Source organism: Leucoraja erinacea, chromosome 6 (assembly GCF_028641065.1).
Source record: "Leucoraja erinacea ecotype New England chromosome 6, Leri_hhj_1, whole genome shotgun sequence".
Classification (NCBI taxonomy): Eukaryota; Metazoa; Chordata; class Chondrichthyes; order Rajiformes; family Rajidae; genus Leucoraja; species Leucoraja erinaceus.
Window position 1 is genome coordinate 63,314,923 of NC_073382.1, and position 27,981 is coordinate 63,342,903.

General features: G+C 40.7%; 2 protein-coding genes across 2 annotated transcripts in view; one reads left to right on the forward strand and one right to left on the reverse strand.

The window, feature by feature from the left end:
- LOC129698425 (disks large homolog 2-like) overlaps positions 1–16,330 on the reverse strand; it is a 633,990-nt gene extending 617,660 nt beyond the window's left edge. The window contains exons 1-2 of the mRNA XM_055637570.1: positions 16,139–16,330; positions 14,992–15,687 (exon numbers count right to left, since the gene is read on the reverse strand). Of these exons, the coding sequence (XP_055493545.1) occupies positions 14,992–15,115 (124 nt within the window). The 5' untranslated portion in view covers positions 15,116–15,687; positions 16,139–16,330. The remainder of the gene's footprint in view (positions 1–14,991; positions 15,688–16,138) is intronic.
- A 205-nt stretch (positions 16,331–16,535) lies between these two features.
- Positions 16,536–27,858, forward strand: tmem126a (transmembrane protein 126A). The gene is made up of 5 exons (XM_055637217.1): positions 16,536–16,656; positions 17,059–17,177; positions 24,239–24,432; positions 24,867–24,981; positions 26,802–27,858. Exons 2-5 carry the CDS (start codon positions 17,068–17,070, stop codon positions 27,004–27,006), a joined length of 624 nt encoding a protein of 207 aa, XP_055493192.1. The 5' UTR covers positions 16,536–16,656; positions 17,059–17,067; the 3' UTR covers positions 27,007–27,858.
- Positions 27,859–27,981: the final 123 nt, after the last annotated feature.

A 27,981-nucleotide genomic window follows, 5' to 3' on the forward strand; every position in this document is an offset into this window, starting at 1 on the left:
ATCAACATAATCGGTGAACATGCAGGTCCCCAGTTTTACATGTCATCTAAAAGACTGTACACCACCCTCTTGGTTTGGTACTGCAACATAAGGCAAGATTTCTCAAGCAAAAAAACAAAAAGTGCTGGTGGAAATCTGCAGGCCAGGCAGCATCTGTGGAGGGAAATAAACAACATTTCAGGTTGGGCCCCTTCTGCTCCATTTTCTTTTTTTGTTGAAGATTCCAGCATCTGCTGTTTTATCTCTCAAGATTACTTACACTTGTTTTTCAAGAGGTGACCTGAATTCACAATCTTCTGACTAAATTAAGTAACTGCAACATTTACCATTTACAAAATTTACTGCAGCTATCATGCACTTATAAAATAGGGTCCAAATGTTTACAAACATTGATGGAATGTCCATTGAACATTATTAGAGTGGCTATCAGCTCACACGCTCGATGGCACCTTCGTACAAGTGTTACTATTTTGCATCAGAGATTTTGACTCTAAATATGCCTCTGGATAATATTTGGATCAAAGTGGCAATAACAAATGAAATGAAGTCTTCCTGGCCAAATCCAAACTTAAAGTTGATCATCAGATTATTGGCAAGTGCCACAACAGCAAAATGAATGAAACCACCTATTTTGCTAAAAAAAATAAGTAACCAACAGGAAGATCATTATTCAAATTAGCTTTGCCTTGCTTTTTCTGTAAAGGACATACCTGGACAATTCTGCAGAGGAAACTGGCTAGATTCATGACAAGTGCAGCAAATCAATTTGACTGTTAATTGGATTTTCTAATGACAGAAATCTCTGGAGGAAACTAATATGGTTGTCAATTCAGAACTTTGTTTCAAAGTTTAAAACGTTTACATCCACATGCCTAATTCTGCTGCATTTTGAAAAACAGCTCCTCCCTTTAGTGCTCGAATATCTAACCCATTCACAATTTGATTTGCAAGGACTTTCATTAATTCAGTCACATTACCATATATTCCCTTTTTTTCCCGCTAAATCAGGTTGACACTCCACTGTTAGGTACACTTGCAGCAGAGATTTGCAGCACAGTTGTTGTGCCCTGGTTTAATAGTCATGGTAAATTAAGATTAGACTAGGTCACAATGTTAGATTCTGTGGAATACAATTCTGCGACTGATTGTTCACGTCATTTCACAAGTGTCTAGCTGGAGCTATTTGGACTCTATTATGGCAATAGCACCCTGCAGTACTTCATACTGGAGATTCAGGTTGGTGCTGGTGAGAGGTGGAATTTGCAAGTAGCATGGAGGAGAACATTTGGACACACACGTTTGGGGATTTTAAAGCCAAAACCTGCAGACAGCACTATAGGAGTTGGAAATTAGTTTTTAAGGCATTTAAACACATTTGTGATCTTATGTTATCTGACAGTCCCAACCCCACCTTCCCCAGAACCATGAGGCATTGGGGGGACCTCCAATGTGTGACAAAACATGGTTGCCAAAGAGACCTCTAGACAAGAATAAAGAGTGGGGCATGCAATATGATGCCCCTCCCTAGCATCTTTTTGGTCAATGTACAATCATTGGGGCACAAGGTAGAGCAAGACTGCTATATCAGAGGGTCTGCTGTGGACGATGATACACAGAGACGTGGCTCACTCCCAATCCTCCAGACCTGCTGTTCGAGCCAGATGGTCTTTCCATCCATCATATGTACAGCAACGTCAAGAAAGAGCCTGCAGCATTTGCTTCAGGATAAACTTGCTCGGACATGGTCAGCTCCCAACTTGGAACATATGGTGGTTAAGTACCGACCATTTTACCCACTGAGAGTGTTCTCGGCTGTCACATTAAATGCATTCAATCTAGCACCCGAGGAATTGAGTGCCACAATCAACAAACATGATACAGTGTAATCCTACTCCTCTTTCAACATTATTGGGGCCTTCTGCCAGGATAGTTTGACGCAATATCTTCCTAACTATGATCAACACCAACTTTGTAACATCTCCGTGTCACTGACTATCAGCACAGGTGCATCTCAGGGCTGTGTTTAGACCCTTGCTTTAATTTCTTAACATCCATGACACCGTGGCTAGGTTCAGCTCCAACACCATCCATAAATGTGTCGACACCAAATTTGTTGGCTGAATCACTGGTGGTGATGAGCCAGCATACAGGAATGAGATAGACACACAACCAATAGGTGTTCTATGTCAATAAAACCAAAGAACTATTCATTGACTTTAGAAAGGGACGTCGTCAAACCATCCACCAGTTTTCTTTGGTAAATCAGTGGTGAAGAGTGATAGCAACTTCAAATTCTTGGGCATTATCATCTCTGATGAGTTACCCTGGGCCCAGCAGCAGGATGTAATGAAGGCCGCAGTCTAGCAACAGTTGCTCCCGTTTAGCTAGTTTCTTCGAAGTTTAAAGAGATTCAGCGTGTCATTTTACTTCGGAGTCACGTGAGTGACTACGTGAAGACCCCGCCAGTACGCATGCGTGTCATATCGTCTATCGCATTGCGTTACGACTGGCAGGGTGGTCGTGATTCTCCTGCCATCAACAGACCTGAGGTAAGTTTTTTTTTTAAACTTTTCAGGTTTAAATCTTCTTGCAGGAACCTCTACTAAGAGGGGAGAACCCAGTCACGAACTTCAGGGAACCCCGGTCATGGGGAATTCCGCCCACGGACCTAGGCGTTCGGCAGACATGGAATGCGGGTAGCGAGCGACGGTGAATTCACCTTTGAACCGCTGGCGGTAGAACCAGCGGCTTCATATTGATGGAGAACCCGCTCGGGAGACCGTGAAATACGGGGAGTGGGCGGCGGTGGATTCGCTTTCGAGCCGCTGGCGGTAGAGCCAACGGCTTCATATTGGTGCCAGTGGCACCTGGAGAACCCGCTCCGTAAACTGCGGGATGCGGGGAGCGGGCGGCGGTAAGTCGCCTACTGAGCCGCTTGCAGTAAAACCAACAATAGGGACCGCGGGGATATCCCGGCTGCAGTTACTGTGGGGATACCTAGATCGGGGGGGGGGAACTCCCGACTGGAGAACATTGCGGAGAAGGCCTGCGGAGAAAAAAGCTCGGGGGAGAATTAACCCACAATGGAAGCCTTTCTACAAGGACCACAGAGGGAACCCCAGCTGTAACAAACTACGACCAGGAGACCAGACTCGGGAGGAGCGTTGCCCCGCAGCAGAAGGTTTAAAAAGGACATGCAGGTAAATTCCTTTACTCGAAGGTCGTTTTGTGCTATTTTGTGAGAATATGTTACAGGAATGGACCGCATCCAGACTGACTGCGGAGGACCGTGGAATTGCGGGCAGTCAGCAGCGGTAGACTGCACCTGGATCGCTATTGATCAGCCGTCTCCGACCTGGCACCTGCACAATCGGAATCGACACCACAGACTGGTGGGAAGGCCAAGCAGAAGTCGGACAGGCCGAAGACTCGGATGAGTCGGGCTGTGAAGAATCACCGCCGGCGGGAGCAACTGTGATCGCATATCCCGCATGGAGCGGTTGATGGAGCAGAAGCTCCAATGTGACATGCTCCGGTATATGGAGTCTAGTCACCATGGGGTCCTAGGACGCCCACGGCAGCACCTTATCGAGGGCTGCATAATGCATCTCCCTCGACAGAGGGGAGCATTAGGAGTCACTTCTAGGCTGACTCTGAAGACAGGGGTTTGGCTGAAGATACCACAAGTGTGCATGGGGTGCAGGAACAACACTACCAGCAGCAGGAGCTCGACGAGTGGCCGTCGGGTTCAGGAAGGCCACATCATCACGCAAGACCTCACATCTCCGGTGGCAGCACTTCTACGCAGACACCAGCAAACCACGGTGAACTGAAGTTGGTGAAAACTTGAAGGCCGTACAACCAGGACAAAGGTCTTTTTTAGGCCACAGCCTAGAACGGCCTTCCTGGAAGATACGCCAACCCCATACTCGAACTCCTCTACCTCCCAGGAGCAGGTGCAAAATCATGCACATATGTTTGAGGCAGCTCCTGGGTCGGGTTGCATAAGTCCTCCCATACGGATAAAGGTATGGAACCACATCAATGATGTCTCCTGTCACAGATACAAGTTGGTAATATTAAACTGGTTTGAATATTGTCACTGGTTTGGGATAACACAAGATTAGTTTATACTGCACACAGGTATGGTTGGAGTTGCCTTTCAAGGCAGGCTCACAAGAATGGGATGTGGACTGATCATTATCAACAGCCTCAACCCGCATGTGCAGTATAGACTTTTCTGAATAACTTCCATGTGATCATTTCCACTCACAGGGTTGAAGATATTTGAAATTTAACTGGACGAGGCAATGATACACTCTGAAGCGTTGCAAATTGGGCTAACTCCAGTTTCCAGATTATTTACCAAATCACTTCTATGAATGCTTCGACTGCACAGAGCTAACAAATAAGTGGCATGGCCAATCTGGATGATATTGAACATACTGTATTTTACTAAATTAGCCTTATCAGCAACATAGCTATATTTGAGAAATTGGTTCACACCCGTCCAGTTATATTTAAATTAAGTTGATACCAACTGAAACTATTGATTATTGGGATACAATCATCCATTTATTTGTCTGGGATCAGCTCTGAGACAATAAATTAGACCTCTGCTATTTTTAGCTGAAACTATCAAAGTCACAATGATGGACAGCTTTGCTCCACTAAAACCTCTAATTCGTAAATTTTCAGTCATTTCCAAACTGATGCTATTGCCCAAAGATGGGGCAATTTACTAATACCATCTCTAGTTATGGAGGCAGATGGGATTAGCATGAGTTATCAAGTGTTCAGTCATGGTATCAACTGCCAATGGACACCGGGTACATTCTGTGCATTATAGGGTGTGTGGATATACATAAACTGCATGCACAAGTCCAAGGTGATACACTTTGGTGGTGGTATATGTTAATCACAAAGGTACAATCAAATCAAAGTATCCGGTGATAGTTTTACCAAACCGCATTTAGCACTGGTGTATTATTATGCAAAATCAATGACAACACAGAATGAATGTGTGATCACAAAGTATTTAATGACATTGGGGATCAATGGAACACTAACTATTGAGATGCTTGCATCCAGGCTCAATCAACAGTGAACGAGGCATATTAGTGGCGAAGGGTGCATTCTCGCTACACTAGGGAGGAATGTTCTTTTATGTCTTCCTCCATTTGGCTTCAATAGACAGGTCTTGCAAAATTCAGCAAGATTCCTGCTTCGGGTTTTCATAGTGCCTGCCTGGGTTATATACCGATGGCTCCCGCTGATGCGAAGAATGAGTATAAACCTTACATGGTTATTTCAGGATAAAAAAAGATGCTGGTTCAGTTGTGATGTCGAAACCAACCTCTGCATGATATAATCAATTCATAGACTTACAGACTCTGAGAGATCGTTCCTGCGGCTCGTGTTGTCAAACCATAAGCATTAGGAGTGCTCACTACAGATTGCAGGGATAGCACCAAATAGCAGCTATCTGCATAGGAGATGGGAAATATTGTTTATGCTTCCTTACGTTTAACATGGCACGGATGACTAACACATTGAAATTCAATTTTATGGGATTACTAGACCAAGTGCAGACCTGTTGGGCCTGCTCCCCCAACACAGCCGTTCCCTACCCGTAGCCCCCATGGAAGACGTGGTCCTCCAACTCAAGCGGCTCAGGAATCAGCGGTGCGGCTGTTTTTAAATAACTTCTTTGAGGGGAGATGCGGGCGCCAGCAGCAGTTATAGTCGCTGGCCAGCAGGAGGCGACAAAATGAGTGAGTGCGGGGGGGAAGGATTTTATTAAAAATGTGTACATAAAGACGATGAAATTTAATGAGGAGTGGATACTTGGAATGAAAAGTGAAATTCTACAGAAATGGAAACAAACTTGGTCTTTCTCAGTCTGACGTTGGCGTAGCAAGGAATCAAAGGCTGCCAGCCACGTCATGGCAGAAACGTCAACACACACACACTACCACACACAACACAAAACACACACACACACACACACCACACACACACACGTTGGCACACACACACACACACACACACACACACACACACCACACACAGGCACACAAACAACACAACAACACACACACACACACACACACACACACACACACACACACACACACAACATTACACTAACTAACAAGAGACAGCCAAAGGACATAAATGCAGCAAATGTTTGGTAATATATTTAAAGTTGTCAAGACGCCACATTACCGGACATTCAGATTAGATGTATGTGGCAATGAAGATACCCAGTTTGTAAGCACCATTTAAAAAAAAATTGTTGATAAACGCTTTTTCCATCATTCCCACTTCAGAATTAACATTAAAATTTCAACTGAAATATCTCCTGACCAAATTTGTGATGTATACGACTGACTGTAGAAGTAAAACCTGGATAAGTCCAACGTATAGTTATGAATGTTGCTCATTAAATAACTACATTCCTGATATTCCATATATAGAGCATTGATTTGCCATTAAAATGAATGATGTAATAACGTGTCAGTGACAATCGAACACTGCGGTTTTAATGTTTCACGTGTTCACAATTTAATTAATCCATCTTTATGGAATTGCATTCCGTTATCAAACAGTCAATGTTAGCTCTGAAGTCATTTCCAGCACAATAGGGTGGGAGGGGGTGGGGGTGTATGAATCAGTGCAGGATGGATAGATGGTGGGGGGCTGAGAAGGCAATCGGTGCGGATTGGATGGATTGAGGCAGGGGAATTAGAGCGTGTTGGTTGGAGTAGGTAAAATTGTGAGGGGAGTGCGCGGGGGATGTCAGTGGGGTTGAATGGCGGGGGGGGATCTGTGCAGGATGGATGGGGGATGCAGTGCAGGATGAAGGGGTGGAGCAATGCAGGATGGATGGGAAGGGGGGTCAGTACCGGATGAATTGGGGGACCAGTGTAGGATTGATGGGGGGCGGCAGGAGAATCAATGTGAGGTGGTTAGGGAGATCAGTGAGGACTGAATAGAGGCAGGAATGGGGGGGGGGGGGGGGGGGGGGGGGGGGAGGAGGAGAGAGAGAGCAGAGCGAGAGAGCAAGAGGGAGAGGAAGAGAAAAAAAAAGAGAGAGAGGCCGGACGTGGTGAGGAGAGGAAAAAAAGGAGGAGGAGATGGAGCCGCCATCGCTGCTGCCCGTCATTCGCTCCAACCCTCCGTCACGCCACTCTTAGCATCTTTCCCACAATCGTCGCTGACACAAAACGTCACGTTCCTTTTCTCCAGAGATACTGCCGGACCAGCGTAGTTACTCCAGTTTTTTGTGTTTATCTTCGGTATAAACCAAGTTGCCAACGTTCCAAACGATCGCGTTCCTCAAAAACCCACTCGCATGATGATTTAAATGGCCATTAATTTATGGGAATGAAACACTAAATTCCTTCCATTTGGCCTATAAATCCATGACAATGAGATTTAAAAATCATGTTATATAGTGAATTCTTGTGTGAATGTTATTTGGACACTTAGGCTATTTAAAAATGTTAATATTTTCTTAAGAAATGGATAGATGTTTAGATCTAGTAATTGAATTTTGTAATTAGCTACAATTGGGTAACTAACTAATTATATGCTTTCATTTCAGGTCATCCAAGTAAGATTGTTTCATATTTGTTTCAGAATGCTTCAATCTAAAATAACTGAACATTTATTTCAGTTCTCTTAATTTTTAAGAAAGTTATAGGCTTTTGACCTGGATCACAGCTTTTGTGTTAAGTCAATGGAAAAGCAATAGGGAACAAGATGCTAATTTCCAAGTATGAAAATGGCCATAACTTTTTTAATACTGAAAGTGTGAAAGTGAATTAGGTGTCAAATTAAACTTCTTTTTATGCTTTATCTGATGGGACAAATTGCAGACTTTATTTTTTAAATCTCAAAATTTTGTAACATTGCTACTAGAACAGATATCTTGATTTGTCAATCTTCACATTGCTATCTTTGTGCTTCCAGTAGGCTCCCTCATTCTTCGTAACTGTGCTTCTGATTTCAAAATAAAGCATGCAGGCCTACAAATACACAGACAAAAAAAATGCCAATATGAAACAAAATTAGAAAATGCCCAGCCCTCCGCCGCCCAATTATTTCCGCCTGGCGGTGAGTTTGTTGGAGGGCCGGACCACCCTGCTAAGTGACTGCATCCAGAGTGCAGGTCGCTGCGGCAGCCGTAGAGGAGTGGGCAAGCCAGGAGAAGGTGGCGGGAGCCTCGCAGGCTGCACCACTCAGGGCCCGGACGGTGGCCAGAGGGAGAGTCTGCTCGACCAGTTGATCAGTGACCTGAATGAAATAAATGCAATTCCCATTTTTGATATTGACCTGCCTTATGAGCTGGTGCTGAGATTATTTTCTATAAATATGTCTACTCTGCTATGTAATGCTAAGATTCTCTTTTTTCAGTATGTGACAATTGATTTCTACATATGAAAACATTTGGAAAATAACAATTTTCATGATTAATAGTGAGCAAACTTGATTTATAAGAATTACCTTCCCAATAGTCTCTAATGCCTAGGAATTAATATCCAACATTATCAGACACATCTGATATGAGCTGAAAACATGAACTTGCATGTTTTAATTTTCTGATCTACTTTGCTACAAGCATAATGATAGGGTACGAAATAAGAACACAAGAACAAAAATTGGTACATGAATGTAAAATATACTGAGTATTTAGAGCCTCTAGATATTTTAGTGGTGTGTTAAGACATTAGTTTTCACCTCAAATGCCTTGATAAATAGCATACCTATTCATATTGATAACATTAAAGCAACACGCAGTTTGGAAAACAAAATATTTTAGATTTCCATTGGACGTGAAAGAGAGAGAAAAATCCTGAAATACACGTCAGACACCTTTTATGGAGAGGGAACAGTTAACACATCAGGTCAAGGGTATGCCATAATAACTGCTGCATCAACAATGTTAATCTCTCCACAGATGTTACATAGCCCGCTCTGCATTTTCAGCATTTTCCATTTTTATTTGTAGCTTATAAATAAGCACATCTACTTTTATGACCTCAGTACCATGAAATGTAAAGCTTTGTTCAACGCACCTACACGAAGAACATTAAGCAAAGCAGCTTGCAGCTGCTGTAGAAGAGACAACCTGCATGGTCTTGAATCTTATTTTTGTCCAATCAACATGATTACCTTTAATTTTTGGTTCAGAAGGTGTGATCTTTTTAGGCAAAAAAACTTGAATTAATAATAGATCTGTAAATTCCTTCAAAACTACTTTTGTTTGTCCTCCTAAGCTATTTGTACTTCTCTCCCTCATTGAAAGTCCCATTCATTAATCCAAATAGGCATCACCCTTGACATAATTGTTTAGATTTTATTTTAAGCAAATACTTCATGTGTATTAACCCACCGCGACATTCCCACAATTTTAAATGGAGATTGTATAACTTTAAATTGCCCAAATTTCTTAAAAAACATTAATACTTGTAGCTGACAGCTTTTATCTATTTAGCAAAGTGCAAGTCCTGAAATTCAATGCTGATTATTAATTGTGGGACACCTAGACACCAATCCTCCCCAGATTTTCCAGCACTTAAACTAGGAAATCTGGCCAATGAACTAGATTAACCTGATGCAACCTGATTAACCAGGCCTATTAATTGCAAAGGACAGAATTGCCTGCAGAAATAAAGGACAAGCTTATTTCCTTTAGGATTCGCATTGATATGGATGTACAAAAATGTATTTATGCTTACATTAATTTTAATTTAATAGTTTTGAGTGTTCTTGAATATTTTGCAGGTCACCTGTAAATGCATTCTGAATTCCATTCAACAAGGTTCCGCATGGTAGGCTGCTCTGGAAGGTTAGATCACATGGGATCCAAGGATAGATAAGTGAATGGATATAGCAATTGGCTTCATGGAAGGAAGCGGAGAGTGATGGTGAAAGGTTGCTTCTGAGACTGGAGGCCTGTGACTAGTGATGTGCCTCAGGGTTCAGTGCTGGGCCCGTTACTGTTTGTCATCTACATTTAGGGATAAGAGGGAAGTCTTTTAGGACAGAGATGAGAAAATCATTTTTTACACAGAGAGTGGTGAATCTGTGGAATTCTCTGCCACAGAAGGTAGTTGAGGTCAGTTCATTGGCTATATTTAAGAGGGAGTTAGATGTGGCCCTTGTGGCTAAATGGATCAGGGGGTATGGAGAGAAGGCAGGGATGGGATACCGAGTTGGATGATCAGCCATGATCATATTGAATGGCGTTGCAGGCTCGAAGGGCTGAATGGCCTACTCCTGCACCTATTTTCTGTTTCTATGTTTCTATGATTTGGACGAGAACATACAGGGCAAGATTAACAAGTTTGCTGATGATACAAAAGTGTGTATTAGGTTTGCAGATGGTGAAGATGGTTGTGAAAGATTGCAGCAGTATCTGGATCGATTGGTCAGGTGAGCTGAGGAATGGTTGATGGAATTTAATACAGAGAAGTGTAAGGTGCTACATTTTGGGACGTCTAACAAGGGCAGGACCTACACATCGAATGGCAGGCCTCTGGGAGTGCTGTAGAGCAGAAGGATATAAGAGAGCAGGTGCATGGTCTATTGAAGGTCGAGTCACTTGTAGCTAAGGTGGTCAAAAAGGCTTTTGGCACATTGGCCTTCATTAGTCAGAGTATTGAGTATAGAAGTTGGGAGGTCATGTTGCAGTTGTATGAGACATTGTTGAGACCACATTTAAAGTATTATGTTCAGTTCTGCCGACCATGTTATAGGAAAGATGTTGTCAAGCTTGAAAAGGTTCAGAGAATATTTACGAGGATGTTGCCAGGACTGGATGGTCTGAGCTATAGGGAGAGATTGAGTAGGCTGGGTCTCTATTCCTTGGAGCGCAGGAGGATGAGGGGTGTATACAAAATCATGAGAGGAATAAATTGGATAGATGCACAGAATTTCTTGCCCAGAGCAGGGGAATCGAGGACCAGAGGACATGGGTTCAAGGTGAAGGGGCAAATATTTAATAGGAATCTGAAGGGTAACCTTTTCCACACAAAAGGTGGTGGGTGTATGGAACAAGCTGCCAGAGGAGTTTGTTCAGGCTAGGACTATCCCAATGTTTAAGAAACAGTTAGACAGGTACATGGATAGGATAAGCTTGGAGGGATATGAACTTGTGTAGCTGGGATGGTATGGGCAAGTTGGGTCAAAAGGCCCGTTTCCACACTGTATCACTCTATGTGTGCACCTCCCTGTGTATGTCAAAGATTTGATTTTTTTTAAATAATCGACCTGAAATATTAACCATTTCATTTCCAAAGTCACCATGAATGCCTGACATTGTATAAAAATATCTGAGTATAGTCCCATGGTGTGCTATAAATTTGACATTTCCAACTCTGTTGATTAAACGAGGAGAAAAAATCATCTAAATATTCGATGTGAAGAATACTGCCATGAAGATTATATTTGAACTGCAGCAATGGAACTAGAAATTGGCCTAAGAGAGATTCAAAGGAATATTGACAAATTGGGAGTGAAGACAGGGTAAAGTCTCCAGATGAAGGTTAAGAGTACAAAATAAATGGCTGAAAAAATAGCTAACAAGAAACTTAAGTTGGGAAGAGGGGTTTAAAAAAACAATATTGGTTTTCAAGTGACTGAGGTGCAAACAAATGTAGGTCAGCACATACTTAATCAGTAAACAAATTGAATTATATCCAGGATTAAAACTGGACAAGAGTGTTTTGAGTGCACTGAAGATTTCAAAATTTATATTTGCCTATCACCACTGAACCCTCCTCAGAAATGCTAATCTTACTAATCGTGAAAGATCTGAAATACCTATTACTGGAAAAGGGTTTCCCATCATACTCAATGTTAATATTGTATTTTCCAAGCTAAACACAGAATAAATGAATTGTGGGTGGTTGCAGATAAATACAGTATTTTTTCTTTATTAACCAATGTAATATTTTCCAAATAGTATTACCGGCCTGGGCTTTTTCTACAAAAAAAAACTTGAGAAATATCTAATTACATAGTTTAGTTTAAAGATACAACTTGGAAACAGGCCCTTCGGCTCACCGAGTCCATGCCAACCATCAAACTAGTTTACACCAGCTCTATGTGATGTCACTTTCGCATTCATTCGATACACATTAGGGTGAATTCTATAGAGGCCAATAAACCGACAATCCCATACAAGTTTGGGAGGAAACCGGAGCATCTGGAAGAAATACATATAGTCAGAGAGAACGTGCAAACTCCACACAGGGATTAAATCTGGATAGCTGGCGCTGTGAGGCAGCAGTTCTACCAGCTGTGTCACCGCACTACTCTTGAATTAAAATTCCCCAGTTCCATGGAAGAATTCACATACATGTCTTGGATTCAATGCCCTAGGACCTGTACTGTAATCCGATGCTTAAAAATCACTGTCATATCCATTGTCATATTGCCTCATTCAAAACGTGCACTGGAATTCAAATACAGCCATAGAAACATAGAAACATAGAAATTAGGTGCAGGAGTAGGCCATTCGGCCCTTCGAACCTGCACCGCCATTCAATATGATCATGGCTGATCATCCAACTCAGTATCCCGTACCTGCCTTCTCTCCATACCCCCTGATCCCCTTAGCCACAAGGGCCACATCTAACCCTCTTAAATATAGCCAATGAACTGGCCTCAACTACCCTCTGTGGCAGAGAGTTCCAGAGATTCACCACTCTCTGTGTGAAAAAAGTTCTTCTCATCTCGGTTTTAAAGGATTTCCCCCTTATCCTTAAGCTGTGACCCCTTGTCCTGGACTTCCCTAACATCGGGAACAATCTTCCTGCATCTAGCCTGTCCAACCCCTTAAGAATTTTGTAAGTTTCTATAAGATCCCCTCTCAATCTCCTAAATTCTAGAGAGTATAAACCAAGTCTATCCAGTCTTTCTTCCTAAGACAGTCCTGACATCCCAGGAATCAGTCTGGTGAACCGTCTCTGCACTCCCTCTATGGCAATAATGTCCTTCCTCAGATTTGGAGACCAAAACTGTACGCAATACTCCAGGTGTGGTCTCACCAAGACCCTGTACAACTGCAGTAGAACCTCCCTGCTCCTATACTCAAATCCTTTTGCAATGAAAGCTAACATACCATTCGCTTTCTTTACTGCCTGCTGCACCTGCATGCCTACCTTCAATGACTGGTGTACCATGACACCCAGGTCTCGCTGCATCTCCCCCTTTCCCAATCGGCCACCATTTAGATAATAGTCTGCTTTCCCGTTTTTGCCACCAAAATGGATAACCTCACATTTATCCACATTATACTGCATCTGCCAAACATTTGCCCACTCACCCAGCCTATCCAAGTCACCTTGCAGTCTCCTAGCATCCTCCTCACAGCTAACACTGCCCCCCAGCTTAGTGTCATCCGCAAACTTGGAGATATTGCCTTCAATTCCCTCATCCAGATCATTAATATATATTGTAAATAGCTGGGGTCCCAGCACTGAGCCTTGCGGTACCCCATTAGTCACTGCCTGCCATTGTGAAAAGGACCCGTTTACTCCTACTCTTTGCTTCCTGTTTGCCAGCCAGTTCGCTATCCACATCAATACTGAACCCCCAATGCCTTGTGCTTTAAGTTTGTATACTAATCTCTTATGTGGGACCTTGTCGAAAGCCTTCTGGAAGTCCAGATACACCACATCCACTGGTTCTCCCCTATCCACGCTACTAGTTACATAGACAAACCATTCATTGTGAAAGATCTATTTTGAGTGATGCTTTAAAATGAATCGACTAAACACGGTGAAGATGCAGTGCAGACCACATGAAACACAGCAACCAAGATTTCAATTATGAGGATACATTTCATTAAGGTAGTTTATATTTTCATGTACAGGAGATTAAGAGAGATAGTACAAGTAGTTAAGACAATTCAATGAATTGACAAGTAATATCTGTTTTTGGTAGGGAATAAAGAGCAATGAGAATTTAAATAATACTTCTAAGACAGTCAGGGGAAAAAATGAAATATAGGAAATTTTCTATGCAAAGTGGAAAACTGGAAGCCAAGATCCCTAGACAAGAAGAACTCAGCAGGTCAGACAACATTTCAGGTCTGGACTCTTCTTGCTCGTAAAACCTTCCTACTTTCTAAATAAAATCATGTATTTTGATTCCAGTATCTGTTTGTTACTTTGTCTCAAGGAGGCCCCAATCAGAAGCATCACCTATCGCCAAAGGAGGCCCCAACTGGAAGCATCACCCATCACCAAATGGATTGATCGTAATCATGTATTGTCTTTCTGCTGACTGGTTAGCACATAACAAAAGCTTTTAACTGCACCTCAGTACACGTGGCAATAAACCAAACTGAACTGAACAGTGAGAAATTATTGTTTTATATTGGGAACTAAAGCGGAGATCAACATTGGGTTGAGCTAATCAGTAACTGCAAAAATGCAATGAACGGAAGGTAAAAAGGTTAGAGAACTGAACTTCTACACAGAATTCCTACCCCAATAAATGTAGAACTCGCATTTTTATTTGTACATCAATGGGTGCTGCACATTCAACAAGGCAACGGTTAATGACTTACTTAATTTCAATCGGTTGAAATGAAAAAAATGTTTAATAACCCAGCAGATGGAAGTCGAATTAAGTTACTTAACTTTGGAAACTTAATGCATGGCAAATAAGCAATAAGCACATGGAAATAAAATTTCCCAGCGTAACTTAAGTAACAAAATACCAGGAAAAATCTTAAATAGAGGTCAGTATTTAATAGTTTATTTAAAAGTTCGAAATTAGTATCTTAAACATGTTTTCATTTCATCGATTAAGAATCCTATCAAACTTTGTTTAAGTAATGGATTGAGTTTATCTCCTGAAAATACTACGACGCCTGAAAACTAACGTTAAAGTATTAGGCATGTTTATAGTGATTATTAAAATATCTAACGTTAATGCATGCGAATCACGATGACTTTAAACTTAACTCACCTTGTTTTTTCACTGGCATTTTTCTTTCAGAATGTGGGGTTTGTTTTTTATTAGCATCAACTTTCTCCAGCTCTCGAGATGCTGGCACCCGACACGGCTCGTGTTTTCCTCTTCTCACTCCCATCAAACTGCTGTCACGCACCGTCAATAGTTAAACCTCCTTCGTAACGAATGCCCAATGACTGTTCTAATAGAAACAACCCACTCTCTCTATTACGCACACACACATGCCCACATCAAGAAAACTTCGGATAAAAACTTCATGAAGAAACTATTTTAAAACTGGAGAAAATAAATTTCCAGATGCTATATTGCGATAATTCAATCCAGTCCAATCTCACAAGGATTCGATTATTTTAATGGGAAAGACGCAATCTTCACAACTTTTAATATCCAAATCGATATGTTCAAAGATCGTGTTTATTCCATGCTATTCCTTTCCGGGATGACAATCTGTTTTCTTTTCCCCAATTATTTATTTTGGCAGCTTGTTAGGATTTGCAGTCAGGTGTCGATGCGCTGTTTGACCGAGCCAGGAGCGAAGATGTACTGGGGGGAAAAACTGCAGCAGATGCCCGCACTAAGCGTCCAGACATTCAAAGTGCAATATATTGTGTTGTTTTCATATCAATTTCTCATTCCTTGTAGAAGCTGCTCATGGTGGCCATACCCACCATCCCGTGCAACTGTTTGTGTCTTTAAAAAAAAAGAAAATAAAAACAATCAAATATATTTCCCCAAACACAGATGAAGGATACAAATCAAGAATAATTTCCACAAACAATCAGGACAATGCGATCGCAGCACATTATGATTTCAAAAGAGTAATCGTGTTTAAGTTTCAGCGATGCATTAGGGTTTACAGCCTCTTTTAGGATTTAATGTATAATAAAAATAACCATGGGCACTACCCATCTCAGATCATAACAGGTAACATATTAAAAAGTGACACACGGCGAAGACGTGGGGAAAAGACCAGACAGGAGCTGGTGTCTTCATTCCCCGGTGATGCTGATACGGGTTGAGCATGAAATCCGGATTAAAGGGCCAAAAACATAGCGCGACACCTGCCGAGAATGTTTATTCATACTTGTATTTATCTCCTCTGCTTAAATAGATATAGCATGCGGAATAATTTCAAACGCACCTCCCAGTGAAAGGCAATACTTGTATAGGTGCGTGCACCAGGGGAGCTGCCGGCTCCCGCTCTGCCCGTCTCCGCCCGCCTCTCCCTCTGGCTCCGATTCTCGCCCAACGGTCGGTCGCAGCCAAGCGGCACCCGCTCGCTAACGGAAGCAGCTCGCGTTGCCGTTGAGTGGCGTTTGGATCCACCATTCGGGAACGGGGAGCCGGCCGGTGACGGCCAGGAACAGCCTATCGGAGCTGCGCAAGGGGGCGGGTCTTCCGCTGACTCGGCAGGGGAGGAGGGACGACGAGGGGACAGGTCGGTCGGTCGGTCAGGTGATGAACATGTCTGCGGCCGGCAAGCTGGGCTCATTTGGAGGCCAAGCGAACATCTGACAGTTTACTGGTTACACAGTGTAACCTTCGATTCTCCAGCATCTGCAGTTTTACTTTAGTAAGTTAGTGAATTTCGTCTTTTTCCTCACTGATCTCGGCAACTGTTCCACTTGTTGTCAGTCGGGTGCAGAAGATCTTGCTCAGGTATTTTTGTGTTTGTTTTATTTTGCAAAAGATGCTTGCACTAATTGCTGAAATCACGGCACATTTTCCCACTGTTAAAACGAACGCATTGATAAATGTGTTTAAGAAGGAACTGCAGATGCTGGAAAATCGAAGGTGGACAGAAGTGCTGGAGAAACTCAGCGGGTGCAGCAGCATCTATAATAGATGCTGCTATGATAGATGTATCTATGGCAGATGCTGCACCCGCTGAGTTTCTCCAGCACTTTTGTCTACCTTCATATTGATAAATGTGTTTTGTTGCGCGGTTTATTCATATAAATTGTACACATTCGGGTTTATTAATCTGACGCCATTTTTTAATTGATAGTGTAGAGGATTGGTAGTTTGCAATATTTAATTTTAAATTATAAATATTTGTAGGCAACGATAATGGCAGACAATGTTACATTACTTGGACAAGATCATCAAAATAATAATCCCAGCCCAAATGTGATGGAAATGCTCATTGAACGGTTTGAACGTCTTCCCGAATTGGACAGGTGGGTTACTTTATATCAATCCCTCCAATACAACTTGTATGATGTTACGTACTGTAAATGACCCAGTCATTATCACAACATGGTACAACATAGTTTACTTACAGTACACTTCAGCATGTTATTATAGCAATGTGACGACGATTAGACTGGCAACATCAAAGATCTTATCAGATATTTGGCCAGCATGAGCTGAGTTCTGATAATATAAACTAAAGATACTAGAGGAGCTCCTCTAGTAGTATATTTGATATAAACCGTGTAGTAAGCGGAGCTTCTACTAATAAAGCACTACACTTGGTTAGTGTGGAGTAACCAATCTACACGTACTATAAGTAGTGATGTATTTCAGTATAGGCTGTTCAAGAATTTAATAATATAAGTGGACCTATATTCATGTTTGCTTAAACCAAATTAATTTTAAGTTACATTTTTTTTAAGTTAACTGAAACAAGCATGATCTGTAAAGGTGGCGATGGAAGCCATTTGTGTAATTGTACATATGTGGTTTATGAATAGGGCAACCTTTGACTAGCGAAGTAGACCCTGGCAAGCCTACCTACTCTTGTTTTACTTAATGCCTACAATTTTTTGGGCTATTTGTGTGTGTGTCGTACTGAAGGCTCTTCCTGGATAGATTTTTTTTTATTGAGCTGAGAGGTCTATGAGATCAGTATGTTCCTTTTCATTCTTGAAGTTCAGAAATGAATAATTGTTTTTTTGAGTGTGGTACAAATTGTAGCCAGTGATGGTGAACCATTTCTTAGAATCTGAAAAGAGGAGGTTCCTGCAGTTTCTAGAAATAACTTCTCTTTGTAGCAAATAAGATTTCAAGAGATGACAGATGGGTAGCTTATTTTCTTGACCCAGTTACTCTTATAAGAAATGTGGAGATGCTATCCACATTGACAAGGGTATTCCATTTTTATTTGAACCCTTCCTTAAAAGAAAACTACCAAATCATCAAATAATAGGTCCTACTTTGTGTTATTCATTCCAAGAATACACAGTCAGTCTGAAGAGGGGTCCCAAAACATTCTGTCCATTTCCCTCCACAGATGCTGCCTGACTTGTTGAATTCCCCCAGTACTTTGTTTTATGGATTCCAACAAGCCTTTCAGACTAGTCAAAAAAGTAAAAGCAAGTAGTTTTCCAATGTGAACTGAGAAGATGAATGCAAAACTCTCAATGAAAGGAAGATAATAGAAATTGGACATTAAATGGTAGAATTTGGAAAATGTAAAGGAACAGAGAGGCTTTTGTATGCAAATCAATGCCTCATTTAATGCACTAACAGGAAATACACCTGATATTCTTCCCTTTACTGACCAAGATGTAGAATACAAAAGCAGAGAGCAGACAGCTCTTTAGAAAACTATTATCTTTCACAGTGCTATCACATTTCAGGAAGGATCTGAAGGTACAAGAAAATATACTCCAGCTTTGAGGGTGTGACAGGACTGGAGAATTATTGTTCAGAAGAAAGATTTTAATATGCTTAGGCTGTTTTTATTTGTGGTGAATAAAATCAGAAGGGATTGTTTAAAGTTGATAAGAAAAGCATATTTCATTAAGCAGAGGTCAATATCCAGGAGGCAGATTCAGTAAATAGGTAAAAGATTAAATGTAATTGAAGAAAACATTCCATTCATCAGTAATACGGATATGGCAGAATCAATCTTGTTGTTAAAAGTAAACTTGAAGTGTTTCTATCTTCCAAGAGCTGGGATATTGAATTAATCTGTTACATTATTGGCCTTTCTTCAAGATCAAGGATTATTTACTATTTCATCATTTTTTAATGTCCTCCAGTATTTTTATATCCTCTTTTACAAGAGATTTTAAATTGTACATGCACTGATTGCTGGTGCTGCTGCACTTTAGACCTACAGTGCCCTCCATAATGTTTGGGACAAACATCCATCATTTATTTATTTGCCTCTGTACTCCACAATTTGAAATTTGTAATAGAAAAAAAATCACATGTGTTTAAAGTGCACATTGTCAGATTTTAATAAAGGACATTTTTATACATTTTGGTTTCACCATGTAGAAATTACAGCAGTGTTTATACACAGTCCCCACCCCCCCCCCCCATTTCAGGGCACCATAATGGTTGTGACAGAGCAATGTCATGTCAATGAAAGTAGTCATGTTTAGTATTTTGTTGCATATCCTCTGCATGTAATGACTGCTTGAAGTCTACGATTCATGGACATCACCAGTTACTGGGTATCTTCTCAGGTGATGCTCTGCCAGGCCTGTATTGCAGCCATCTTTAGCTTATGCTTGTTTTGGGGGCTAGTCCCTTTCAGTTTTCTCTTCAGCATACAAAAGGCATGCTCAATTGGGTTCAGATAGGGTGATTGACTTGGCCACTCAAGAATTGACCATTTTTTAGCTTTGAAAAACTCCTTTGTTGCTTTAGCAGTATGTTTGGGATCATTGTCTTGCGGTAGAATGAACCACCGGCCAATGAGTTTTGAGGCATTTGTTTGAACTTGAGCAGATAGGATGTGTTTATACCCTTCAGAATTGTTACTACCATCAGCAGTTGTATCATAATGAAGATAAGTGAGCCAGTACCTTCAGCAACCATACATGCCCAGGTCATAACACCCCCAACACAGTGTTTCACAGATGCGTTGGTATGCTTTGGATCTTGGGCAGTTCCTTCTCTCCTCCATACTTTGCTCTTGCCATCACTGATATGTTAATCTTCATCTCATCTGTCCACAAGACCTTTTTCCAGAACTATGGTTGCTCTTTTAAGTATATCTTGGCAAACTGTAACCTGGCCATCCTAAATGAATGAATGGTGAATACGTTTATTGGCCAAGTAAGTATGTACACATTCAAGAAATTTGCCTTAGTACTCCACTCGCAAGTAACAAGACGACATACAGTAACAATAAATGACACATAAAACATTAAACATTAATAATAAAACATTACAGTTTAAACTTGTGAATGAAATAAAATACCAGAGCAAAAGGAGGCTACAGACCTTTGGTTATTGAGTAGACCTACTGTTCGTGGAAAAAAGCAGTTTTTATATCTGGCCGGCTTTGACAGTTTGGAGTCTCCTTCCAGAGGGAAGTGCTTCAAAGTGTTTATGGCCAGGGTGAGAGGGGTCTGAGATAATCTTACCCGCTCGCATCCTTGCAGTGTTCAGTTCGTCAATGTGGGGGGAAGGTTGCAATCAATAACCTCATCTGATCGGACGATTAGCTGCAGCCTCCAGATGTCGTGCTTGGTGGCAGAGCCAAACCAGACCATGATGGACAAGGTGAGGATAGACTCTAGCTGCAGCCAGCTTGTTTTTTCTCAGCCAGAGGAAGTGTCGATGTGCCTTGGTGATGATGGTTCCAAGGAACTTAAAATACTCCACAGATGTGACTGTGGTGTTGTTGATGGTTAGTGAGGGGAGGAGAGGGTGAGCTCTCCTAAAGTCTGCTATCAATTCCACTCTCTTAAGGGCATTGAGCTCCAGGCTGTTACAAATGCGCCAGGATGCCAGCTGTCTTCCCGTCTGATGGCAGATTACTCCCCATCCTGATGGCAGGGTAAACTAGAAGCTTGGAAGGTGCAGTCATCTCATTGCGGTGCTCCTATGCCCGAGATGTGTTTCAGCTTGTGTTTTCTCAGCTGCCTGTCAGGAGGTTGGTTCTACTGACAGAGGTTTCAAGCACTGACAGAGGTGTTCACTTGAAGAGTTTGGAGTGCAGTGGCTGTAGCACAATGGTGTTGAATGCAGAGCTAAAATCATCAAACAAAATCCTTGCATAGGTCCCCTGGCGGTCTAGGTGCGAGGATGAAGTGTAGGCCTAATTAAGGGCAGAGGGTCCACAGGGGGAATCACAATATTTTTCAGCGAGCACAAGTCCACGGTATGTTCAAGTCTGTAGTCTTAAGCAAGCTTCTTTTTGGGTACAGGTTGGAGACTTTGAAGCAGGCAGGAACAGTACAGGTTTGAGGGACTGGTTGAAATTCTCCCGAAATCGATCCCTAATTAAGGGACCACGAGCTCCACGATGTTAGGTCTAAGTCTGCAGAAGTCGATCCCCAGCAAAGGGACCGCCATTTCCACGATGTTAGGCCGCAGTGCAGACAGAGATGCGATACGAAAGAAGTTGCATCTCTATCGGGGAAAGAGATTTAAAAAGGTTTCCCCCACCCCCTACATAATACAAAAATCCACTAAAACATACTTTTTTTTTCACTTAAATTTCTATTGATTTTTAAGAGATATTTTCAAAACAGTGCAACACCATCACCATAAATAAAACAAAGTAAGAAAAACAGCAATCAAAATAAAAAAATAAGTAGATGGGGGGGGGGGGGGGGGGAAAAGAAGTAAATAAATTAAAAAATTGGAATAAGACCGTGTGGTTCACTTACCAAATTAAAAAAAGAAAAAACATTACATTGATTAGTTATCTGGAGATAATTCAACATTCATACAAACATACCATCTAGTTCTATATAACGCAATCTTCCCATATCTAGCTCGGCATTTATCTAATTGGTGTCATGGCTCAAATAAACAGTCCATTTTTCCCAGATCTTCTCAAATGAATTCTCCTTGACTCTCAAGGAATATGTCAATTTCTCCATATTAAAGATGTCTCGCACAATTTCTAACCACTGTTCCTGTTTTGGACTTTTTTCATTAAGCCACTGCCTGGTAATGGCCTTCTTACTTGCTGCAAGCAAAACTTTAATCAAATATGTATCTTCTATTTTTACACTATCTTTAATACGCCCCAGATACATCACAGGGCAGGTATTTGGGATTTTATAACCCAAGATATTATTTACAGCTGCATTAACATTTTCCCAGTATGGCCTTATCTTTACACAGTTCCAGAAAATATGCGAGTGGTCTGCCTCCGTACTCCCACACAGCCTCCAACAGTGTTGTTGGACAGCAAGTTGTCTGCTTTTTATTTCGGGTGTTATAAAAAAGCGAGATAGATTCTTCCAGCGAAATTCTCTCCATACTAGTGAGGTTGTGGATGAACATTGTGTTTCACACATTTGATACCATTCTTCTTCTGTTATTTGAATCTGCTTCCCATTTTGTTTTTATGTAGAGCGTTGATTCTCCCTCGCTTTCCACCAGAGCTTGGTAGAAAGCAGAGATGACCCGAGACCCCTTCTGTTTGTATGCATCCACAAGCACGTTGATCACATTATTTGAAGTTTCATCTAGTTCTGGCCTTACCTCTTTTATAAAGTAGTCTCTTAATTGCATCTAAAAAAATCTTTGTTTTCGAGACCATACTTTGACCTTAAATCTTGGAAGCTCATAAACTCGCCATTTTCTGAAACTGTATACATTGCCGTTATGCCTTTTTGTGCCCATTCTTTGAATTTTGAATCATACACCCCTGGCTTAAACTTTGAGTCATATGCGAACCACTTCAATGCGTGAACCCCTCTTTTTAATTTGTATTTTTCCACTATAACATTCCATATTTCTAACGTAAATGCTACTATTAGTGCTACTATTATCCAATAGTAGCACTAAAACAGACTAAAAACAACAAAAGAAGAAAAGGACGAGACAGACTGATGGCGAGGCTGCCATCCAATCACCACTTTTTATTAAAACCAGCATGGATACAATCGGTCACCTGTGTTTTTCTATACTTTTCTGCACTTTTTTTGCAATTCTAGCATGTTCAATGTCTTATTATGAGAGATCCCAGTGTACTTTACAAAGTCTAATGTGAGATCCCAGTGTACTTTACAAAGCCTCCCAGCTGTCTCTAGATTTAAAGGAGCTGGGGAGTTTTCCAAGATGCCTAATCTGTATTTACCATCCTAAAAAATTGAATCTGGTTATTATTTCAATATTACCTGTGGGGCTGTTCCCAAATTGGTTGCCATGATGCGTTCACTTAAAAACTAAGATTTGCAAAACAATTAAGAATGCAAGTCTTCCTTTCTATCACAGAGTTTTCTATGTTCTAAATGGTCATTTAGACTGTCTAACGGCAAATTACTGATACATGTGGAGACTGGATTATCTCTGGAAATTTAAAAAGAGTAAATATATATTGGCAGCATACCATTGGGACTACAAGTTTTTGCTAAAACAAACAATATAGTCAAGTAAAAGATCTACAAAGGAATGGAACTAGGGGATGCAAGAAAATCCAGACAGTTGCTCACAATTCTAGAATATTAAGGAATGGGTAATGAAATTGGACATTGAGGCTTCTTAAAATCAGGAAATATGGAATGCCATGGCACCTTCAGTTATTCTCAAACAGCTAATCATTGGAAAATTTCATAAAACAGTTGACATTGGAAATTGTTTCTCCTGCACTGCAGCCTTATGATTTTTGACTTTGATCTCTACCCCACAAAGAACATATGTCTAAGTTCTAATATAGATATAGATAGAAAATGCTGGTGTAACTCAGCGGGACAGGCAGCATCTTTGGAGAGAAGGAATGGGCGATGTTTCGGACCAAAATCCTTCTTCAACCAACCTCTTTGAAGCACTTCATTTTGGTAGATGCAAGTACTACTTGCCAGTAGTCATTAGGCTGCATACTCTTCTTGGGTACTTTTTGAAGCAGATGGGAATCTCAGATGGTAGAAGCGATAGATTGAAGGCATCCTTGACTATTCACGCCAGTTTGCCCACACTTTGGGATCGGCTGCTTTGGATGGAATCACCATCTTGACCTTCGCCTCAGAAACTGAGATCACGGGGCTATGCTGACTCGTAGGTGTCTCGTTGTTCTGCCTTTCAAACCATGCTTAAAAAGCATTGAGATCATCTGAAAGAGATGTGTCATTACTGCTTGTACCCAGTTTCGCCTTGTAGATAATGATCATATGCAAGCTTTGCCACAGTTGTCAAGCGTCTGTCTATGACTCCAACTGAATGTGGAATCGTCTCTGCACTCGGGATGGCATTCATTAGTTTGTACTTGAACTTCTGTAACTCTGAATCACCTGTCCTAAACACCATTGATGTTCTATGTTAGCTTATTATTAATAGTTGAGATTTGTAAATGAAAACTATGTGTATTCTTTTTCTCCAGAACATTCTTTGCCTATGGACCTTTCTACCTTGGGATAAATTCAGCATTTGCTGGTTTAATTGCCAACAGTTTCTTTCGGAGAGTCCTCAATATTGCACAGGCTCGATTTACGTCCAATTTGCCTATGGCAGTCCTTCCATTTTTGTCGACTGTAGCAGGATATAATGCTGTTGTATCAAAACCTTTGCTTTCAGGTTAGTAAAGGCTCTTGTCTATTTAAAAATTAAAAAAATATATATATTTATACTTATCCTGCCTGGATTCAATAAGCAATATTCCTATTTATAGAGCAAAGTATTTTCTGGCAGCCTTTGTCCTATATTAATTTTGATTAATTTTAATACTTTGGGGAAAAGGAAGAAACTGACCTTACCTAATGCAGAATATGCATTGTGTAACATATTAATACTTTTCCTGAATAAAATATCAATTTTATTCTCTCTGTTAGCTGATGGAAAAAGAAGGGAAACAAGGTTGTAAACTAGCAGCCCTGGGGTTGGGGGAGGGGGCATGGATTGTAAGGATGATGTATCTTGCCTGTATCAATTGAATGTCTGTTTTAAAATAATGCTAAAAGGCATGCTGTAACAATTTTACGTTGAAACAAGTTATGTATTTATTTTTATAGGTGATTTAAACTGTCCCACATGCGCTCTAGTCAGAGGAGGATTGGTAGCTTCTCTTGGTGGGGGGCTATATCCCATTGTTTTGGCCTTGCCTATAAATGCTGGGCTTGCAACAAGGTAAGGACAACTGCACCACTATAAAACCATCTTAATGTTTTGATTCTGTAGTTCCCTCTGCTGTCTTCAGGTGAGGAATGTGATGGTCACAATATTTCAGTCCAGTGTCTAAATTGATTTGTAATATTGTGAATACGTATTTTCAATATTAATTGTGAAAAACATATAACCTCCTTTAGTAGAAGGTCTATATGGTTGTCTCGAATCAAAGCATCTTTGACCTCCCGGTTGCAAAATACAGAGTATAGAATTTGAGATTCCTTCCATAGATCATCTCAGAGCGGAATTTTCTATTCAGGAAGGTTTTCTAAAAAAACAAACCAGCAACATCACCTCTGACAAATGCCTGATCATGTCCTCAGGTTACGATCAGTTTACAAGAACGATAGCCTGGGGAGGACCTGTATTTGTTGTTCTATAAAATGTATTGGTATTTTTTAATTTAAATACTGGTTTCTATTCTGTCGAAAAATTATAAGCAATCATGATATCAAGAACACCAAAGAGGAGCAGGAGCAGGCCACCTGGCCCCTCAAGCCTGCCTTGCCATTCAGTATAATCATGGCTGATGTATCCTGGCCTCAAATCCTCCTCTGTGCCAGATCCCCATAAACCATTAATCCACCTGCTCTATCGAAAAGAAAAACATCTCTACTTTAAAGATAATAAGTGTGACTTTTCAAAATTCTGGGTAGAGAATTTCAGAAATTTCTTAAATGACTGGTCTTTAATTCAGAAGTGTGTCCTCTCATTTAAGATTATCTCACTAATAAAAAGCATACTGGCTAAACAAGCGAGAGCTTAAATTAGTTTAAACTTTTGCCAAATAAAATCCAGAATTCGATGACATCCAAAAAGCATAAAAGACCAAGAACTACCATCGTGAACTGAAAGGTTTGAATGTAACTTGCTTGGGGTATGCACCCACGCACACTGGGACTAATATTTGCCAAATGGTGTGACATTAATTCTGTTGCTTCTCTGTCCCTATCTATCCAAGCTTGTGCTTTCCCGCCTATAGTGTGTTACTTTTTTTTCTTGAGAGTTTATATTGAACTAAGGAACATTTTGCTTCTCTAAATACAAATATACAAGCACTGCGGCACACCGGTGGAGTTGCTGCCTTACAGTGCCAGAGACCAGGGTTCGATCCTGACTAGAACCCGATAAGACGAGTGCTTTGTCTGTACCAAGTTTGCACTTTCTCCCTGTGACCTACATGAGATTTTTCTAAGATCTCAGGTTTCCTCCCATACTCCAAAGACGTACAGGTTTGTAGGTTAATTGGCTTGGTATAATCGTAAATTGTCTCGAGTGTGTGCAGGATAGTGTTAGGGTGGAACCCTCTCCAAGACAGACGTGAAGCTCACCGTTTGACTTGTTTTTACAAAATGTTAAATGGTCAGCTCGACATAGATTACAAGACCTACACCAAACCCAAACCAATTAGGAGCAGACGAGAGCATTCGATCCAATTTGTGATCCCAGCTACAAAGACAGATGTCTACAGCAATTCGTTCTTCCCCCGCACAATTAAAGCATGGAATAATCTCCACCCTACTATAGTTACCCAACCAGATGCAACTAAATTTAAAGTAGCTCTTTCTTCCCAATAACCCTTTCTGGCTTAAGTCCTCCCTCCACCACTCCAGTTTAAATTCCATTTGGAAAATTTTGGAGGACCAAGAAACCAAGAACCAAGTGTGTGGGCATCGCTGGTCAGTGTGGACTCGGTGGGCTGAAGGGCCTGTTTCCACACAATATCTCTAAACTAAACTATTATATATCTAGTTTCTAATTCCATTATATTTTTTTTCCAGGTACAATACAAGCCCAATGCCAGAAAAAGGAAATATAATAAGATTCTGGGTTGCTGTTTGTCAGCCAATTATGAAGAAATTAAGTTTTGTGCTAATCCTTCAAGCTGCCTTTGGAGTCTACCTCAGTTCCAAGCATTATGCAATTTACCAGAAGATGCTTGAACTTCCTCCATCGCACACAGATTCTGAACTAGACATTAGTTAAAGGAGAAAAAGTATTTAATATCATGAATATTTGACAGGATGTTATCATGTATTACCAGTATTCAGTGTGGTGTTTAAGAAATCTTACTGACATTACAACCAATCAAGCTCATAACAAAAAACCCAAAGCAGTCCCTTGTACCTAAAAAACTAATTGGCTGCCATGTCAGTCATGAAATGTATTACTTTTACAACAGATGAACATACTGAATAATCTTGATTGTTTAAGATTTATGGTTTTGGTTTACAATCAACAAACAATTCAAAGAAACAAAGCAGATTTCCTTTATATAATGGGAAATTAACTTTCCAAATTTGTAATAAATTTAGTAAAACAAACACATTGTAATGTAGTATTATTTTACTAAGCTTCTCCCTACCTAAGTGGGAAGCAGCCCTGCAATTCTGCTCTTCGACCCTGTTCCCATCCAGCTCCTTCCTTCAAATATCAATTATACCTTTTGCAAATCAATTGATAAATTGGTGACTGGGGAGCTTGCAGTGTCACTAAAATTACTGTCATTCGTTCCCTTTTCCTTCTAATGTCTTTGGCCTCCTGCAATTGTTATTTATATCAACAAAAGTTAGATTCTAAATGAAACCACCCATGGTAGATTATATAATTATTGCATACATGTTATGTTTGTGAATTTTTAAATGAGATTCAAACCAAAGACTTTCCATATTTATAAATAACAAAAAGCATATTATTTTAAGGTTACTTTTGTAAAAGCAGCCTTATGTTTAGTTGTTTCTGTGAAAGAAGCACACTTTTTTTTCTTATGGAGCAAAATGGCGCTGATTCATGTTGTGAAGCTTGGAATAAAAGGTCTACGTCCAAGTTTTCAACACATATCATTGATACTAACAATTCTTGGAAGTTTTGATTTGGAATGCCTACCTGGTACAGTTCTGGTTGCGCAACTTTAGAAAAGATGTCATTAAGTTGGAAAGAACATCTTCACTAGGATGTTGT

Excerpts from the sequence above, each read along its gene's own strand:
- tmem126a (XM_055637217.1), top strand. The coding sequence starts at position 17,068 with ATGGCAGACAATGTTACATTACTTGGACAAGATCATCAAAATAATAAT. Across the intron at positions 24,433-24,866 it reads ATCAAAACCTTTGCTTTCAG|GTGATTTAAACTGTCCCACA; the intron begins GTTAGTAAAGGC and ends TTATTTTTATAG. Across the intron at positions 24,982-26,801 it reads AATGCTGGGCTTGCAACAAG|GTACAATACAAGCCCAATGC; the intron begins GTAAGGACAACT and ends TTTTTTTTCCAG.